The sequence below is a fragment of the Schistocerca gregaria genome, chromosome 1, assembly GCF_023897955.1.
Source record: "Schistocerca gregaria isolate iqSchGreg1 chromosome 1, iqSchGreg1.2, whole genome shotgun sequence".
NCBI classification, from domain to species: domain Eukaryota; kingdom Metazoa; phylum Arthropoda; class Insecta; order Orthoptera; family Acrididae; genus Schistocerca; species Schistocerca gregaria.
Window position 1 is genome coordinate 171,903,657 of NC_064920.1, and position 20,602 is coordinate 171,924,258.

Sequence of the window (20,602 nt, forward strand, 5' to 3'; positions counted from 1 at the left end):
CATTGACATCCACACTAAATTTCTAGCTTCCGTGAATGTGCCAGTCTTGGTGACATGGCGTTCTTCTGAATTTGGCATGCTTTTCTCATTGCTTCTGACGTGTTTTGTGTACCATGGCAGATCATTCCCGTCTCTTCTGCGGTATGAATCTATCTATTGCTGAGGATATTGTAGATTTGAATTTGGGCCATATCTGGTCCACATTTACATAATTAGCTTGGAAGGTATGGAGACTCTCTTAGCAAGGCATCACGCGAATTTTTATCTGCTGTTTTAAATATATGTGTTTTGCGTTTATTCAAAATGGCTCTGAGCACTATGGGACTTAAAATCCATGGTCATGAATCCCCTAGAACTTAGAACTACTTAAACCTAACTAAGGACAGCACACAACACCCAGTCATCACGAGGCAGAGAAAATCCCTGACCCCGCCGGGAATCGAACCCGGGAACCCGGGCGTGGGAAGCGAGAACGCTACCGCACGACCACGAGATCCGGACTTTGCGTTTATTTTTAGTAGATTTATTTGATATGATTTTGATGCTCTACCAGTAATAAATATCGGTTGTCGGCATCTGTCTCGGGTTCTTCGGCCGACGTTTGTAAGATTATTTTTCTGACGTTTCGCCGTCGTGTATAGCCGTACCCACTGCTCCTCAGTATGTTTTCTAGATATTATATCTCGCGTATTACAAGCTGTGGCTAACGTATTCGTCTCGCTCGCGTTACGAGTGTGTTAATGGGTACTCCACCAGTTGTATAAGAAGTGTCAGAGAATCAAAAACTTAGACAACTGATAAATTGGAGAAAGTAAACTTGGGTACAGACTTTCTGCAATACAGTCCCGGAGTGACAGACAGCATCAGTTGTGTATTGTGCAAAGACGGTGTAAAGACTATTTGTAAGCCGAAAAAATATCAAAGTGTGTTTCATATCGGCAAAGGAGAAAAGGGATTCACTTGCACTGTCGGGAATGTAACGCATACCATGTACATGCGGAAAAGTCTGTGTCGGAATGACTGGGTGATGAATCACTTGCAGAATAGGATCACCAAACATAACCAATATAGCAGGTTGAGACAGGTAGAGAAAATGACCGTGGTGGAGCACTCAATGTGTAAGACCGACCACAAAGTGAAATACCCCGACACGGAAAGTCTTTTTGTAGAGAGGAACTATCACACCAGCTTGTCCAGGGAAGCTATAGAAGTACACAAGCATGACAACAGCTTCACAAAGAAAAAAGTAAGCTTCAAGGAAAACAGATCCTGATTTCCTGTGCTGCAGCGAACGGCTGTTGTAGGTAGCAAGGGGAGAATAGCAGCGTTAATGACTCCGTAATAGCCATTGGACGTTGGTGCACCAGGTGCGGTCCTGTCCACCACAATGGAGGGTGAAACTTAGACAATGCAGCCACTCGTACTGGCGAAACGTCAGGAAATTCGTCAAATATACGTCGGCCGAAGAAACCGAGACAGAACCCAACAGGCAGTTTGTCAACAAGCTGTCACGAAAGCCTTAAGACTTCTGTATTAAACATCGGCCATAATTTGAGAAAGTCGTGTCTGAGAACGTACATTTGCGCACAGCAGTGTATGGTACGGAATCTGGGACTGCGAGAAAAAGGTAAAAAAAAAGGGAATGGAATCGTTTGAGGTGTATGCCATTGATGGGTCTTGAAAATTAGTAAAGTAATTGGAGATGGAGTAGAATTTCAGCCGGGGAAAAATGGTGGAGAAAGTAGGGATCTATTTTGAGGCACTTTCCCTTCGTTAGTTTGAAATGATTTTCGGAAATAAAGCAACATAGATTCCCACTCTTCACGAATTTGAATTTAGCGCCGAGACTCACACTCTATCGTGTTTGTGTTTGCATACGCAACAATAGTTATGAATAAGCGTTATCGTGCTAACTGCTTGTTAACATAATCGTCTACCTGGAGGTGTCAAAAATTACACTATAGCGACTCTGAAATCCCTGCCACAGGGATACACTTTTTGGGGATCTTCCAGTGTAAATGGTTATTACTAACCATAAGCGAGTTGTAAATGTATGTTACATAGCACTAAAGGCTACAAAAATGTGGTTCGGTCACAGTGAGCAGGCGTGTACTGTATGTAAGAATGACCAAGTGCTACACCATGTACAGTGTACAGCGTTGTTACTACTAGTAAGTTTTCCATAAATATCGTATATTATCCTACATTTTCCACCTGTTTTGAAAGCTACAGCTACCATACAGTACTTAGTATGAACGGAACTGGTCAGTCGTCTTCTTTAGGAAACGGCAATGTTTAATTTATCATGAATAATATCTATACATGTATTCTGAAAATCTACTGGTGAGCGTTGTTTGGTAACTAATATTTCTGTTACGATTTTCAGGTTATGTGTGTGCTGTCGCTGACGAAAATTCACGAGAAGACACCATGCTGCAACCAGAATCCACAGTAAGTGAGAACCTCAATTTGTTGAATCGGGTTACTTATTTGTCTGGTGATTGGTATATGCGTACCGGCTTTAGAGATTTAAACATTTTGGTGTGAAATGGGACTGACTTGCCACGATGTGTTTGTATAAATTATAAGCACTCATTAATGTATTATTAGGTAGTACGTAGTACAAATAATGACTTACTGTAGTTTGAAACTGAGTTCGCTTCTATGCTCTACGTGGTCAGCAGTTTCTCCATTTTTTAAGTGCGGTGTTAAGTCTATGACATACATATGTTTCGAATTTTTATAATTCCTATCTATTTACAAGTTTACATTGTTGATTCTGAAGTTCTAAAGTAATAAATACGTCAACATGGAAATATTAAGCTTGCATTTAAGGCAGGCATTATTACTGATGATAAGTGCCTCCCAAATTTATCGTAGCTTATCAATAACATTTTCGAATAATTGTCTACTACTGGAAACTGCCGCACTCTGCGCTTACTGCTAAATGTACACACTGTACAGTTAGTTGAATGCACTTTCGTGTCCTGTTTTTTCGCTTTAACGTACGTATGTCAAATAAATCTGGTGTCCGCTACACTGTTGCTCACGTGCCTTCTAAACAGGAGCACTGAAAGTAATTAGATAAAGGAAATATTTTTGTAGCCAGTGGGAAGTCCCGTGTATGGAGAGAAATGATGTGCCTTCAGTATGGTCATAATTACTCTTGTCATCTTGAGGATCGTCTCGCTAGTAGAACAGGGTGGCAGTTCGTCCTTTTCATTGGATATGTGGGTAAGAACCCTGTGAAAAACACAAATACGACCCCCAAGGCAAACACGGGTTTTTTATGGCTTTATAGTGGATCCGTTATCTAGACTTAGATAGGCGAATATATCCTACATGTACCTCCACATTTGCCAGGGCATTTGCCGCTGTGTGGCGGAGGGTACTTTGAATATCACTCTCGTGTCCATTTTTCTTATTCGATCGGCCTGGGAGTAACATTCTACAAGCCTCCGAAGTAGCTCCCGTATGTCTCATTTGTCCATCAGAGGAACCACTTTATTGATAAGAGAGACATTTATTATGACACTCACGCAATTGGAGGGAAAGCAGAAGAAATTCCAGTACGAGGTAGTGAAAGGGCAAAAGTCTGATGCCAGAAGCAGCTCATATTCACTGCTAAAACGATTAATTCGGGGAAGATTGACGTCTTTCCACCTTCAGCCAGAGGGTTGAAGACAGGAACAAGGCGAAAATCATCATTTTATGAAATGTATGAGAGAGGAAGACATACTGTATATTACCTAGATATTCTTGGAACGTAAACTCACAGAAATTTGTAGTAAATCGGTCGGAAATGCACAACGCGTTGCGTGTTCGCAAAATCTAATCGGAGTCGCGATGATATGTTCCGCTCTTCATTTGATTTCCTTTCGTCTCTCTGTTAACTTTAAATCGTGAGAATTCTTCACTGAAGATTGCTGGTCAAGAATTGGTGGCCAGAGGTTCTCTGATCTACTTCTTCACAGGGGTGAAAACAAATATCATTAGGATTCTTCCAGTGACTCTTACCCAGGAAGCTGCTGTTCCTACTACTAGTTTCAGGTGGTCACCCCACTTCAGGTTCTATTTTTTTTTTTTTTTTTACTATTTTACTGTTCTTCGCCGCCCGCATCTCGTGGTCGTGCGGTAGCGTTCTCGCTTCCCACGCCCGGATTCCCGGCGGGGTCTGGAATTTTCTCTGCCTGGTGATGGCTGGGTGTTGTGTGATGTCCTTAGGCTACTTAGGTTTAAGTAGTTCTAAGTTTTAGGGGACTGATGACCATCGATGTTAAGTCCCATAGTGCTCAGAGCCATTTGAACCACTTTTTCTTCTTCGCCAATTGCGTAATGAAACACTAAAGGTTACTTGCGCATTTTTACGTGCAAGTATAATTTTTATTTCTGTGCTGTGCTGTAATTTTCTAGCATAGCAACTTTTCCATAGGGGAAAGAGTGTTTGTTGTGCCTTGATGATAGCGTACCTACGAACAAACCAGGTTTTCTGATTGGTGTTTCAATCTAGAGATCTATTTTAGAATAACACGAAGGAACGCGTTAGTGAATGCCACAAGCAGTTTCTGACATTTTCTACTGTTTTCGTTGTTACGAGAGATTACATTGTGCATTTTTTATTCAGCGCTTGTGAGTCCTACGAGTTCTACATATTTCGGTGCTGTGTAATATCTTACAGCAATTTGGATGATTCTGTTAATTCTTCAGTCACAGAGATTTATGGTGACGGCAGTTAAGCCATGCGTCGTCAGTCCTGCACTGTCTTATGCCTCAAAACGGAACTGCATCTCTCATGCAACACGAGGTCCTTGCAAATGAACTTAATGTATGTAATGTCTTAACTAATTTCTGTGTCTTGAAGACGGAAATTTGTGTTAGTTGCCAATAACTTCTGTTTCAAAATTGTTTTGAGATTAAATAGTTTTTTGATAAGGCTACTTTTTAATCTGATTTCAGTTACTGATATATTGGAGTGTAGCAGAGTAAGGGCGTAACACAAAGGCTGTTAAATACAGCACAGACAAGTTTTTCTCTATTGCAACACTTTTCAATGCGTACAGAATATTTGCCCATTCGTAGGTGACCTTCTTGTACATTGGAACACTTTTTCACGCTTGGAAGAGCCTTACTCATCCAAGAGTAAGTTTCGTAATTTCAAAAAAAAGACAACAGCACCCATAAAGTGAATGCTATTGTTTCAAAATAAATGTATTACATCAAACTTTTATTGCAGGACAGGGTAGAGGCGAAACAATGGAAATTTTGTAAGGTCATGGGTTATTTTCCTAGATGATATTGGATAAGGGTAAACATGAGAATGGCTTCCGCTTAAGTTGGGTGCCATCACCGAGGCTTATTAATTTTCGAATTTCATGGGTGAACACATCGAACATATTTCCACAAGATGGCTGTTCGTGAGGCCTGTATTTCTTCCTACAGAGAAGATACTCAGTTTCCTGAAACAGCCAAGGTACGCAAGCAAAAAATGAATCCCACATATCAACCACAGATTAAAAATATGGTTGCATGCCTACAGTTAACAGCATCATTTCAACAACACTTCTTCAAAGCAGTAATGACCTCCATTATCTAATCGTTTGGAGCGGTTCATTGATCTAGTGAGCAACAATAAATAGGTGCTAGACGGGGAGTAGAGTATTTCTCAAAACCTACACATACTCACACTTTCTTGTCTTGGGGAGTGATCGGTCTTCTGATTGGTTTGGTGGGCCACTCAACAATATCCTGTCCAGTTTCCAACTTTTATATTTAATTGTTTCTAGGCATTTCATTGTCGGTGACTCCCTAAAAATTTCGTCAGGTACATCCCCCATTTGTAATTTTCTAATTTCGTAACAGAAGTCCAATCATTTTGATGACAAGGTATTAAATGACTCTTTAATTTCCTGTTATTAAGTAACGTCAACTAACGTATAACTAGTTCTCTGCAGATCTTATTACGCACGAGCTTTCATTTAGTGTTCTGTTTGCCGCTGCTGTGCCGGAACGTTGCCAAAAGTATTTTTCTAAGCTATCTGCGACCAAAACCACGAGTTCCAGCAAGTAGACAGCTGGTGATTGCAGACTAGCATCCTAGTGCAAAAATGTTTAGAAAACTGGTGGAGGATGTTAGGCGGCAGAAAGTAGAAGTAAATTTCTGACCTTACAGTAACAGAGAGCCCTCTCAGCGACAGGCGTTACAGAGTAAAGCAACACGTAGCTGCTACAGTTTTTACCGTTGGCCCTGTTCTGAAAGGGTCGAGAACTTCGTTGGAGTTTAGCAGTAACATTATATGTCCACTACGCGGTTCATTACAGGAATAAAATGTATAATATGTCTGTGTATTTCAATGAGATTTAGAAATACAGCCAAAAAACTAGTATGGGCGTTTTCTTTTACTATTGGAACCCAACATTTGTAATGGATTAGTCAGATTGCACTTCAACGTCTTGTCGACGACAAGGTCATTTATTAGGATAGAACACTAATTAGGGTTGGAGACGTATGGGAAGGGTATACGGCCGGGATCTGTTCGGAGAAACCGCCGCAATATTCGCTACAACTCAGTTAATGAGACTGAAAGAAGGTGCCCGGACGTTGGTTTGAACGTCATCCCACTCCTTTTCCTCCGACTCTCCTTCCCCCAGTTGAGAATAACAGTCCAGTTCTTTAACGACTGCCTCATCTCAGTCGGTTTATTATCTTGTGGAACGATAGTACATGATGATTACGTCTTCCAATTTGACCCCTTAAGATCGATCAATAACACTGTACCTTTAGCCCCAGCAGGTTTCCACTGAACGTATCATGGTGCCTGAAACTCTAAGCAAACGACAGACGCCTGACGTAAACTTGATTTATTCAGCGACCTAGCTGCTTTCTTGAAAAAAAAAAGAAAAGAAAAAGAGTGAAAACTCAAATTATTCCCTGGGACTAATATTTGGGAAATCGTGGTATGGCGTTAAAGTTTGGTAACTCTCTTTGCTTGATGCCTACAATTTTTCTTGTGTGTTGCTCGCTAACAAGGTGGAAACATTCAACTGGAAGCCATTCAGGGAGTCTGCGTTTCCATAGCATCAGATGTACAGTGCTGGTGGTCGCAATGTGCGCAAGCGCAGTCTGGCTTCGTGTTTATGTTCTACATCATAAGGGAATGGCTGGTATTTTATGTAATGGCTGGAATTTTGTGTCGGTTCACAGACTACTCCTTTCGAATAGCGCCACGGGAGGGGTTGCCGAACCCAACTCCCCCCCCCCCCCCCCTCTATAGGCAGACCTTCGTTATGTCTCATGTCCAGATTATGGCACGCAATGAATAAGCCCAGATTTTAATTTAGGACACTAACTGCAAGCGGTCAAGGTATTTACGCTGTTACTTTTCTTCAGCCATCCAGGCACGTAATGGTGAGGAGAACACTCTCTTTAGCATGCTTCGAACAGACTACTGCCGAGCTGAGCATAACTACGCAAGCAAGCTTCGGTAATTGGACTTGGAGGCGGCGGCAGTTCAAAAGAAAATAAAAATAAATAAAAATAAAAAGAAGTTCTCTTTTCCTTATTTGAGACTGCCCTGGCAATTACTTCATGTTGTCTTGCTAAACGCTCCTCGGGACACTATTTTATCCGAGACACTGTTTTAACAAGTACTGCTGACTGCCATATTTCTTGTCCTGTGCAGAGGCTTAGTGTTGAGTAGTGTCTCCGGGAATGCAAGGAGTAAGTTTCCCGCAGTGCGATCATTGTACGAGGATGTGAGGAAACGTATAATCTCCTATTTTTTATTTGAAAATTCTTATAGGTTTATGAATAAAACATAGTAACACTCTACATCCTTATTCTTCATATCTGTATAGTTATTTCTCGACATAGTCACATAGAAAGATAGGTCCCTTATCATTTAGCTACAAAATAGCAGGTCAGCAACTGGAAGCAGTTAATTCCATAAACTATCTGGGAGTACGCATTAGGAGTGATTTAAAATGGAATGATCATATAAAGTTGATCGTCGGTAAAGCAGATGCCAGACTGAGATTCATTGGAAGAATCCTAAGAAAATGCAATCCGACAACAAAGGAAGTAGGTTACAGTACGCTTGTTCGCCCACTGCTTGAATACTGCTCAGCAGTGTGGGATCCGCACCAGATAGGGTTGATAGAAGAGATAGAGAAGATCCAACGGAGAGCAGCGCCCTTCGTTACAGGATCATTTAGTAATCGCGAAAGCGTTACGGAGATGATAGATAAACTCCAGTGGAAGACTCTGCAGGAGAGACGCTCAGTAGCCCGGTACGGGCTTCTGTTAAAGTTTCGAGAACATACCTTCACCGAAGAGTCAAGCAGTATATTGCTCCCTCCTACGTATATCTCGCGAAGAGACCATGAGGATAAAATCAGAGAGATTAGAGCTCACACAGAAGCATACCGACAATCCTTCTTTCCACGTACAATACGAGACTGGAATAGAAGGGAGAACCGATAGAGGTACTCAGGGTACCCTCCGCCACACACCGTCAGGTGGCTTGCGGAGTATGGATGTAGATGTAGATGTAGATGTAGATGTAGATGTAGATGTAGATGGTTTCTTCCATCGAGCGACCTGTTTGTTGATAGCGTAATTGTAGAATGTTTGACTTCGTTGACGGAACCACAGCTTCTCCTACACTTATACCGCTTCATCAATATCAAAGTGAAGCGCGCCATAGTGTTCTTTAAGTTTTGGAAACAGATGAAAATCGGCTGGGGCCAGGTCTGGAATGTGTGGAGGATGATTGTTGACAGTGAGCCCCATGCGTCGGATGGTTGCAGATGTCTCAGCGCTCATGTGTGGTCTCTCACCTTGAAGCAGAGGATGCTCCATATGTGAACAAATATTCAAATTCGAAATTTGATTACAGTACGTTATTTCTCACGCACCGACGTAGTTACGTTCCACACCGCCATGTTACAACGTTATAATGTGGAGCCTTCTAACAATAGAAGGGAAACTCGTCCCAATAATATGTATGATATATAATATCTGAACCGATACTGAGAACAGAGTAAAAATTTCGGAGGCAACACTTTTCAGCAAGTTCTAGGTAAAATATTTTCGGTATTTTTGCAGCGTTAGATTTGAATAAAAACTTGAACTCTGGGCGAGGATCTCTCTCCGCTTGGCCAGGAGCAATTCCGTGTCGCTATGCTGCCAGAGATTGTGACGATGTCCTTAATACCAGAGGTGCCCGCTGGAACGAAAGTAAATGGGCGAATTTCTCCGCAGTCTCTCAAAGTAGAGAACCCGCTTCCATTCACCACTAAGAGTGTAGCCGCCCTCGATTTAATATTTTTCCACATTCCGATGGTGCCTACGGGTTCTTTGATGACAGAGTCCCCGTATGTTGATGCGCAGGACACGCGTTTCCTTGTGAAACGTAATTATATGTTTATTGTCAGGTAGAAACTTGGACAGGAAAGGTGTAAGATTTATTTTCTGATTGCCCAGAGGATAGAACATCCTGCGCCTGCTTAAGTGCTGACTTGGCAGCAGATGCATGGAATCTACAACATTCCTGAAAACAACCAGATCGCTCAGTCAAGCTGCACAGTTTCCACACGTTATGGAGACCATCAGCGGCACATAAAAAAATCGAGATGGAAATAATTGTGAGTGGTTAGTAAATACGGCCCCACGAAAAAACGTATCAAATTATTCGGTGAAACGTAAATTTTGTTCCACGTACCAACTTGCTAGGAATCTGTCAACAAAGGAGTCATCGATATAGGAATGTAGATCAATAACGTTAACTGGACAGTAGCTACACAATCATTGTTAAGTTGTAGCGGTCGGTGACAGCCTACAGAAAATTTTCCTTAGTTATTTACATTCCAATGGAAGCCACAAACACAGTAGACATTCGCACAACTTTTGGCAGAACGACGGTGTGTTGTACTTATTAAAAGCAGGCTTTCATCGACGATTCGATGTTCTGTAACCACAGGAAGAATATTCCGAACATTGTAACTGTGCATTAGATCGAGGTGGTTGCTTATCTGTTAAACGTGAAGCAAACACGCGAAAGTCTTACACTTTCCAAAGAGCAGTATCTTCCATGACAAGATTTATTTCTGAAAAATAACCTATTAAAACTAAATATACAATCTTTCAACATAATACAGACATATCAAGTGGCACACAATGTCTCTGCTGCCAGTGCTTTATATAAATTCCATGTTTCATTTGTTTTGTTTCTTTTAGAGACTATAGCAACAGGATCATCACTACCACCATTTAAATATCACGTTTTTCTTCTTCTTGTTCATCTTGTTCAGCATCTTTTCCATCGTCATCTTGCCTGTTCTACAGCCCTGCTGTGTTCGCATCTTCAGTTTCTTCATCAGCAGCCTCTCCTGGCTTTACTCGACTCATAATTTAATGTCTAAGAATGTCAGTGAATGGCTGTTCAGATCTAGCAATGCCGGAAGGTAAGCGATCAAATTTAGGAAAATGGCCACGCACAGCTACGTCGTCCACCTCAGGTGCTTTATTTATTTTCCACCCAACATCCAACATGTCTCTCTATACAGTATCATTGGCAAGAACACCAAGGTAACTGAAGGAAGCCAACATCACCAGTCAACCTGACAGAAACGGCTATAGCAGCATTCTTATTTCATATAACCTTTTATACATTTCCTTCTCTTCTCTTCTTTTTTTTCAAACTCGTATTTTCGTTAGCTCCAGTGATGACATATTTTCGCTTATATTTAGCGTCTTTAATTAGTACTTGTGCCTAAGCTGCGACAAGTGCTTGGATATGATCGCTCTTCCTGGTCATTGGTTAAGGAGATACCATATTTGGATGCATGAAATATAAGTGAGTTTGGTGATTTGTTTTTCAAGTGAAGTAGAGAGTATTGCTAAATCAGATGACACTGTAACCCTGGGTAGGTGGTGATTTTGTAATTTTGATGGTGCGATCTGATTAACCCTGCTACGGATGAACCACCTCCGATGTTACACAAAAATTATTTAAGTGATACTAACTGGTTAGTGTTCTTAAATAATCTACTCAGGATCAGTGAGTTGAAGACTATTTAAAGACGAGTAGTAGGATTGCATCGAGATATTTATTACAAAGAAATGAAGGAAACAGCAAAATGGAATCTGCACAATTTCAATATTCAGTTAAGCCCCCTCCTTAGTCGAAGTTTAAGACTGACACGATGCAGAAATTGCGCCCCCCCCCCCCCCCCGCCCATTTTGACGACAGGAACACTTAAAATGTTCATACTGTGTAGCCTCTTTGCTAGAAAAATGCTCCACCTTCGGTGACGCTGAGAACAGAGAGAACAATCTCGTGGAACTGAATAATACATTTATTGTTACAGTTCCTTATTCCTCAATCCGTTGTGCGTATATCATTATAAACAGTCGAGTGGAGCGGAAGTCAGCCACATAGATCTTCAGAAGGCTGTGGTCGGCATGAAAACAGTGTGTGATCTGCAGATATGAAATTAACTAAACAGAGGACATCTGGTTGCATCGGAAAACTCCTACATTCGAATTTACTTAAGTACAGAGTCCGTTCACGAATCAAGACAATCTTTTTTACACACTTGCCAAGAGCATACGGTTGACCACAAGTGCAGTCGTAAGCGAGCACTTCGGAATGTCTAAAGCTCCACAGTGAAGAACAGATTTGTCCCTCTGCTTCCAGAAAAACAAAATGTTTCTGCTTCATGTTACATAATCGGCACTGTCCCAGACTATGTTTGTGAATGATCACCAGATGCTTTCCCAGCAATGTCTCAAACAAATAATACACTCTCCAGCAATGAGTGAGGCAGGACACACACCAGAGAGTCCTTGAGACCTTCTGCCTCAATATTAGCAAACCTCGGTGCACTGATTTGCGCTCTCGACTCAGCCAACGTGATTTCCTCCCGCTCTTTCTAGACATGAAACAGCTGACCCACTCCAAGCAGTTCTTACTAAAATGGTGTAGAGGCTACTCGAAAAATTTAAAGCAACGCCCACCGGAAGGGCTTAGAAAATCGTAAGCCCTGGAAACAGCAGCAGTAAAGTGCTACAGGTTCTGCGTTGGGAAGACTGAAGTGCTGACTCGTGGGCGCCTGTGTGGCGACGGGAGACACTTTCCTAAAGGGTGAAAAAACTGCAGGTGATTTTTGTGAGAGCCTTCGCTGAGCTGCGTGTTTCTGTCCCGCAGGTGGGAGGAGCATCCCGCGCGTGTGTGGCGCCCACGCCGGCGGCAGAGGCGGAGCTGGCAGGCCAGGCACATGTCGATGCTGAGGGCGGAGCTCCTCAAACACCCCAGGGTGGCGGAGGCGTGGAGGCGGCGGGCGGCGGCGGCAGGTGGGGGCGGCGGCAAGGCTTCCGGAAGGCACCCGCTGCTGGACGGTCTGCAGAGGAGGCCGTACCTGCCTACCCTGGTGGCACTCTTCATTTTCCTGGTCATCTACGTTCTGAGGAGGACTTGCGCCTCACTGGTGCGTCGGTCTTAGAGGATTACTGAAGATTGTAATTCTGGTTACAGTCACCATCGATCTGAGTTCAGGTCGGCTCTGAGCTTGAGTAGCCTTTTCTCTGTATACAGAGACAAGAGCTTCTGCAGTGACAACGATCTCCTTCTTGGAGGGAAATGGAAAGACTGTTGTTTATTACGTAGGCGTCGATGTGTGCCGAAGTGGGGAGGGGCAGTGCAGACGATCAGTGGATGTGTGCACATGTGTGTGTGCGTGTTTCAAAATATTTGCATGTACCTTTGTACTCTCGTGGATCTATTAAAATAGTTCAGCTACAAAAGTGTTGAAATTTGTAATTTAAGGTCCCTATTTTCCTTATCTCTATCCTATGTTTACCACGCGGGGAATTCTAATTCTTAACTCAGTACTCCACAACTGAAGTTTATTTCTGTACTAGTAAATGATACTATCATTAATGATATGTTGCTAATAACTAATATGTAAATCAGTCACTTTAGTAAATTGCCCACTCAGGAAAAAGTAAGATTGTGAAAATGATGCTTGAATACTCTTACTTATTCCAATCCACGTTGTGGTACGACGTGAGATACCAGGTTTGTTTCGAAAGCAAACGAAGTACTGTACACTTGGTAAGAAATTGCCAACCTAGTTAATGTACAATGAATAATGTTTGCTGGTGAGTTGTAATATAGAAGTAAGTCGAATTAGCACTCTGATCACCACGTGGCGCCCGTGTTCCCGGGTTCGATTCCCGGCGGGGCCAGGGATTTTCTCTGCCTCGTGATGGCTGGGTGTTGTGTATAGTCCTTAGGTTAGTTAGGTTTAAGTAGTTCTCAGTTCTAGGGGACTGGTGACCTCAGAAGTTGAGTCCCATAGCGCTCAGAGCCATTTCAACCATCTGGACCCTCGTGGGATTTATGTCATTTTAAACTTCAACAAGTGTCAATAAAAAATTTTCAGTTAAAAGAAATGTGTAGAGTGAAGAGCTAAATCGGGTGAACTCGACCTGTGAAGTAAACAGGAATAGTCTGTTCTTGCTTAGTTGGAATGTCAATTTGTAGCAATGAAATTAATGTCAATAACTATGTGCTTGCAATGATGGCGGGAGATAAGTATCATTTCTCTGTAGATAGCCATTATGTATATAACATAACAATTTAAAATACAAAAATGAATAAGGTAAGCTAGAGTTTACACACCTGACAACATAGCAACATTTTAAGTATGATTATAGTGCTGGAAATCGAAATCTAAGGAATTATAAGCAATATATGAATGCAGATCTCTATTTCATCACCATGGGACTGAGGAACAGAATGGGAATTGTCTGTACTATAGGACGCATTTTATAAGAAATTATGACAAATTTATGAGTATATGGAAACAGAAATCTTCATATTGCTACTTTCACAACCCACTTATTTTGCGTCAGTTAAGAAAATTACACATAGAGACTCGCAAAAGAGTAGGTGATTACTTAAGGATGTTTAGTATCTAAATTAGAAACACAGATTACCTAGATGTCATATCGCCGACGAATATCAAAGTATTTGGCAGGAGGTAGTGGACTGAGAACTTTCCAATCAACGAACTATGAGATGTGTTCCGAAGAGCCATCCGGGGCGGTCGAGCGGTTCTAGAAGCTTCAGTCCGGAACCGCGCGACCGCTACGCTCGCAGGTTCGAATCCTGCCTCGGACATGGATGTGTCTGATGTCCTTAGGTTAGTTAGGTTTAAGTAGTTCTAAGTTCTAGGCGACTGATGACCTCAGATGATAAATACTACAGTGCTCAGAGCCATTTGATTTTGTTCCGAAGAGAGCAGATTCCAGAACGATTCAGTCTCGACTCATATATGCGTCCTATGGCTGCTAGGAGTAGTTGGATTTCTGGTTTTAGAATCACTTGTTAATGAATATGAACCGTTATCAAGTAAGAGTGCAGAAAAGTGAATGATGAAACAAAGGAATCCGTTTTCTAAAGCTATTAATACAAGCATTGTGACAGAACGGTGAAAGCTACATAAAGTTTGGTGCATCAGTAGATCCATCACAAGGAAACGAAGCTTTAAATAATTTCGTGATGCATTTAACAATCCTATAGACTGTCCGCAGCCCGTGGTCGTGCGGTAGCGTTCTCGCTTCCCACGCCCGGGTTCCCGGGTTCGATTCCCATCGGGGTCAGGGATTTTCTCTGCCTCGTGATTACTGGGTGTTGTGTGATGTCCTTAGGTTAGTTAGGTTTAAGTAGTTCTAAGTTCTAGGGGACTGATGACTGTAGATGTTAAGTCCCATAGAGCTCAGAGCCATTTGAACCATTTTTTGGTCCTATAGACTGTAAGCTATAGTTTACTGTGGTACACGTCTGTTATACTGAGTCCGCCTTGTCGAGCAAAATACTGTTCACTGGCCACATACCACGGTGACAGCTTAGCAACAGCAACGTTCCCACCTCACAACACCCTACATCTCACAGACCCATCAGTTCAAGACCACAACAGTTGAAATATTCGATTAACTGGAGCTTGCATAAAATCTGTATAAAAACACATCAAATGGAAGATTTATCGATTTGATATGGAATACAGCCTATAGTATTTACATACAGATAAGATGTTGCAACAGATGTGATACACAAATCAGTCCACTAGCCCACATGTGGAACCATTTATAAATATTATCATAATCTGTATTAAATGGGAACAGAATGTTTATAATAAATGTTTTAGACGTATGTACAATATAACTTAAGAAAATCTTTAACGTCCAACCACTGTGAAAACACGTAATTCCCAATATGTGCATCAGCTTATTCTCTCGACATGTTCACATGCAGACTGAAGTCCAAAACTGCTGTTCCAACTTATATCAAAGATATTACCAAAGACACAACTTCATATACAGATCACTCTTTATATGAATAACTGGTTAGTTAGTTTCATGTTCCATGGTTCATGGATCATGATAAATCGTAATGATGTGGAATGAGTAATTTTACATTCACGTCACAAATTAATTCGTAAGTATCTCTACGTGCTGAACTTTCATAAAGGTATTTTAAAAGTGCATGGATGTGAGTTATTAATTCCTTCCCATCACTTTTTAAACATTGCAGTCACAGAAACTCTTATAATTAATAGAAGAAGTTGTCATGAAGAAACAGTTTCGTTGTGTTCTCAAATTTTATGTTACTATGCGTCATACATTTTGTATAACTGGTTAAATTATCAAAAATTTTAGTTGCAACATTGTGTACCCCATTTTTTGCTAAAGACAAACTTCAATGTGGAGTAATAAATGTCATTTTTCCTTCTGGTATCGTAATTATGTATACCATTGTTCCTTTTGAACTGTAGTGGACTCTTTACAACAAACACGAGTAACTAAATATACTGTGAAGCGATAGTCAGAATGCCTAGCTTCTTAAGTAGATACTTACTAGGGGATCATGGGTGAGCACCACACACTATTCTTACAGCCTGTTTTTCAGCAATGCAGTTTCTTTCATAAACATGAGTTACCCCAGAAGATTATTCCGTAGGACATTACAGAATGAAAATATGATAAATATGTCAGTACAGATTTGGCGCTACCCAAATTTGGCAATGATTCTAAGTGTAAGTGTGGCTGAACGAGGTTGTTTTGAACTTTCCAAAATTTACTTACTCTAATTCCAGTTCTCATCAGTATGGACACTTGAGATTCTCAAGACTGAGGGTGAGACCATTCGCTGAAAGCCAGGTCAATTGCAGGCATATTTTTATGAACAATTTACCATTTCTTCTGTTTCTCTATATAAGCTTGGATTGATTGCAGTGCTACTGTCGCCTGCAAAAAAGAACTAATTCTACTTTTTATATATTACACTGGAGATCGTTTACACTTGCGAAAAACAATAGTATACCTACGTTTGAGCCTGAGTTCTGAACTCTCAGAATAATGTCCACAGATAACACAGTTGAATTACTTGAACACATTTTTCTGCATAGTTTTGGTTAGATATGATATTATTCATTGTTTGTCAATACCATCAAACCAATAAAAACTCATTTTATCCTGGAGTATATTGTGATTTACGCAGTGAAATGCCTCAGATGGGCAGCAGAAAATAGCATCGCGCGCTGTTTTCTTATTTAACGTTTGAAAAATTTGGCGAATTAACATATAAATAGAATTCTCAGTGGAGCAAGCCTAATGAAATACAAACTGTGATTTACCAATGATATTATTATTACTCAGGTTAAACGATACTATAAAATACATCACCTTCATAAATTTTGGAAAATAATGTCTGCAGTGAAAGAGGTCGGTAGTTAAAGAAACCTCTCCTACCACTTTTTTCAGCAGATGGGGTTGTAAATGGCACATTATAACGTATACCTATGCATTATAAATGGTTCTATGTTCATGACATAAGCAACAGGATAATTAGACGCTCAATTTCTTATGACAACACACATAACATCAGTTACAATGTCCGTAGCTGACTAAACTTCGTAACAGGAATGTAAAATGCAGATTAGACAGAGCGAGCTGTATAAAACGTAATTTGTATAAACAGTGTTGAATAATATTACGTGTATTGCATTTATATCTAAAAACACTATTAAGCGCATATCAATGTTACAAAACGTAGAATATCACCAATCCAGTTAAAGAGGAGGAATTAACGACACAGAGGGAGTGCTCACATATTAATCTCATATATACAGGGTGAGTCACCTAACGTTTCCGCTGGATATATTTCATAGACCACATCAAATACTGGCGAACCGATTCCACAGACCGAACGTGAGGAGAGGGGCTAGTGTAATTGTTTAATACAAACCACACAAAAATGCACGGAAGTATGTTTTTTTAACACAAACCCACGTTTTTTTTAAAAATGGAACCCCGTTAGTTTTGTTAGCACATCTGAACATTTAAACAGACACGTAATCGGTGCCGTTTGTTGCATTGTAAGATGTTAATTACATCCGGAGGTATTGTAACATAAAGTTGACGCTTGAGTACCACTCCTCCGCTGTTCGATCGTCTGTATCGGAGAGCACCGAATTACGTAGGGATCCAAAGGGAACGGTGATGGACCTTAGGTACAGAAGAGACTGGAACAGCACATTACGTCCACATGCTAACACCTTCTTATTGGTCTTTTTCACTGACGCACATGTACATTATCATGAGGGGTGAGGTACACGTACACACGTGGTTTCCGTTTTCAATTACGGAGTGGAATAGAGTGTGTCCCGACATGTTAGGCCAATAGATGTTCAATGTGATGGCCATCATTTGCTGCACACAATTGCAATCTCTGCCGTAATGAATGTCGTACACGCCGCAGTACATCTAGTGTAATGTCGCCGCAGGTTGCCACAATACGTTGTTTTATATCCTATGGGGTTGTAGGCACATCACGGTACACATTCTCCTTTAACGTACCCCACAGAAAGAAGTCCAGAGGTGTAAGATCAGGAGAACGGGCTGGCCAATTTATGCGTCCTCCACGTCCTATGAAACGCCCGTCGAACTTCCTGTCAAGGGTCAGCCTAGTGTTAATTGCGGAATGTGCAGGTGCACCATCATGCTGATACCACATACGTCGACGCGTTTCCAGTGGGACATTTTCGAGCAACGTTGGCAGGTCATTCTGTAGAAACGCGATGTATGTTGCAGCTGTTTTGGCCCCTGCAATGAAATGACGACCAATGAGGTGGTCGCCAATTATTCCGCACCATACATTTACAGTCCACGGCCGCTGTCGCTCTACATGTCTGAGCCAACGAGGACTGTCCACGGACCAGTCATGCATGTTCCGTAGATTCACTGCTCCGTGGTTTGTGAAAGCCGCTTCATCAGTAAACAGGTAAAACTGCAACGTGTTCTCTGTTGATGCCCATTGACAGAATTGCACCCGATGATTAAAGTCATCTACATGTAATTGCTGATGTAGCGACACATGAAACGGGTGAAAGCGGTGACGATGCAGTAGTCGCATGACACTACTTTGACTCAGTCCACCGGCTCTCGCAATGTCCCGTGTACTCGTGTGGGTTCATGGCAACAGCAGCTAACACACCAACTGCACCCGCTTCTCCTGTGACGGGCCTGTTACGGACCCTTTTGCGTGCTACGACCATACCTGTTGCATACAGTTAGCGGTAGATATTTTGCTGTGCGGCACGTTGGAAGCTCTCTGTCCGGGCACCGTTCTCCATGCACCCTGCAGGCTTCAGCTGCATTTCGTCGACACTCGCCATAGACGAGTATCATCTCCGCCTTTTCAGAGTTCGAATACACCATGGTCACAGTTCCTACAACACTACACTATCACAGACGTCTGATAACACGGTGTACTACTGTTGGTCTGCGTGCGGAGACGAATGCAGAATAACAATAGCAGCAAGCGCTAAATGCGGACACTGCGACAGCTAGAGCAAACCACAACAGTGCACTACAGCCACACTCGTAAACACGGTCGTCATACCGAGCGAGGTGGCGCAGTGGTTAGACACAGGACTCGCATCCGGGAGGACGACGGTTCAATCCCGCGTCCGGCCATCCTGATTTACGTTTTCCGTGATTTCCCTAAATCACTCCAGGCAAATGCCGGGATGGTTCCTCTGAAAGGGCACGGCCGACTTCCTTCCCCATCCTTCCCTAATCCGATGAGACCGATGACCTCGCTGCCTGGTCTGCTTCCCCAAACAGCCAACCGACCAACCAACGGTCGTCATCGTAAACGTGTCCCTGCAGATGCTGCTCGCCGTGTTTGTTATTGTGGTGTCACCGCCAGACACCACACTTGCTAGGTGGTAGTCTTTAAATCGGCCGCGGTCCGGTAATATACGTCGGACCCGCGTTTCGCCGCTATCAGTGATTGCAGACCGAGCGCTGCCACACGGCAGGTCTAGAGAGACTTCCTAGCACTCGCCCAGTTGTACAGCCGACTTTGCTAGCTATGGTTTACTGACTTCTACGCTCTCATTGGCCGAGACGATAGTTAGCATAGCCTTCAGCTACGTTATTTGCTACAACCTAGCAAGGCGCCAGTATCCGTACTATTGATATTGTGAATCATGTACCATAAAGAGCGACGTTCTCCATGAATGGATTAATGTTAAGTATTCCACCAGCTACGTCCGTTTTTCTCAATTCTAATTCCCTTGTCATGTTCCAGACCTCACGCCAGCCTGCGTGGGCTAAAACGCGTGCATTTCGGCCTCCTTTAGCAGTATTACAATGTACACAAAATAGTGGGAACATCATTCATATATTGATATATCATTCATATTCTGTTATAAAATACAGGTCAAAATAACCAGATGCAGAGGGAGAGACTCCATATAAGCCAATGTGCTGACATAATTACATAAAGTGTCAACGTAATAGCGAATAAACTCACCAGTAAAAGGGGTGGAAGGGGAAGGAGAAAAGAAGCCACAACGTGCTTGCTCTGGAACAGCAGTTAATGAAAAGTAATCTTATGAAATATAATAAAATTAGTGGCGGGGAAACCTGCGATTATTGAAAGCCTATTCTATGTTTCAATTACTTTAGCCTTCGAGACACAGTATATTCCCAATCCGATAGTTTGGCTATATATAGTTGTATCAGGAAATGTCTCCAGGACAGGTCACACCACAACAAGTGTTCTCGCAGACGTACCACAGGCGAGGGCTTCTCGGTTTTATGTTGGGTACGTGGACGTTCCACATGTCGTGTTTCCGACTCTTTGGAGGTCCCTCAGGTGTGTATCCCGACTAGAGCCGGGGAGGCAAGTCGTGTCTTCTCAAGAATACTCATTCTTACTATATACACAGCAAATGTTGTGAGTATACGAGCTACCTGTTTGTAAATTGCAAACGGAGTAAGTGTCAAGGCCGTTTAAAAATTGTAAGTGGCGGAAACATTGCTGAAGGACAGCACTCTTCCGCACCTGACGAAGCAGATGTGGAGATTAAGAAACGATTTACTAACTGAAGGAAAATCATCCACGAAGAAAATGTAGTGTCTGTGTTCCAAATTTTTAAAGTGTATTTTCCAAATTGATGACAAAGGTTTAGAGTTTTTCGCAAATGAGCCAAATTATGAGAATTTCAAAACTGTATTGTGAAAAGCTAG

General features: G+C 42.0%; 1 protein-coding gene across 1 annotated transcript in view; it reads left to right on the forward strand.

Annotated features, from left to right (window-relative positions):
• LOC126285041 (uncharacterized) overlaps positions 1-12,751 on the forward strand; it is a 28,350-nt gene extending 15,599 nt beyond the window's left edge. The window contains exons 2-3 of the mRNA XM_049984366.1: positions 2,387-2,451; positions 12,207-12,751. Coding sequence (XP_049840323.1) covers positions 2,387-2,451; positions 12,207-12,501 — 360 coding nt within the window. The 3' untranslated portion in view covers positions 12,502-12,751. The remainder of the gene's footprint in view (positions 1-2,386; positions 2,452-12,206) is intronic.
• Positions 12,752-20,602: the final 7,851 nt, after the last annotated feature.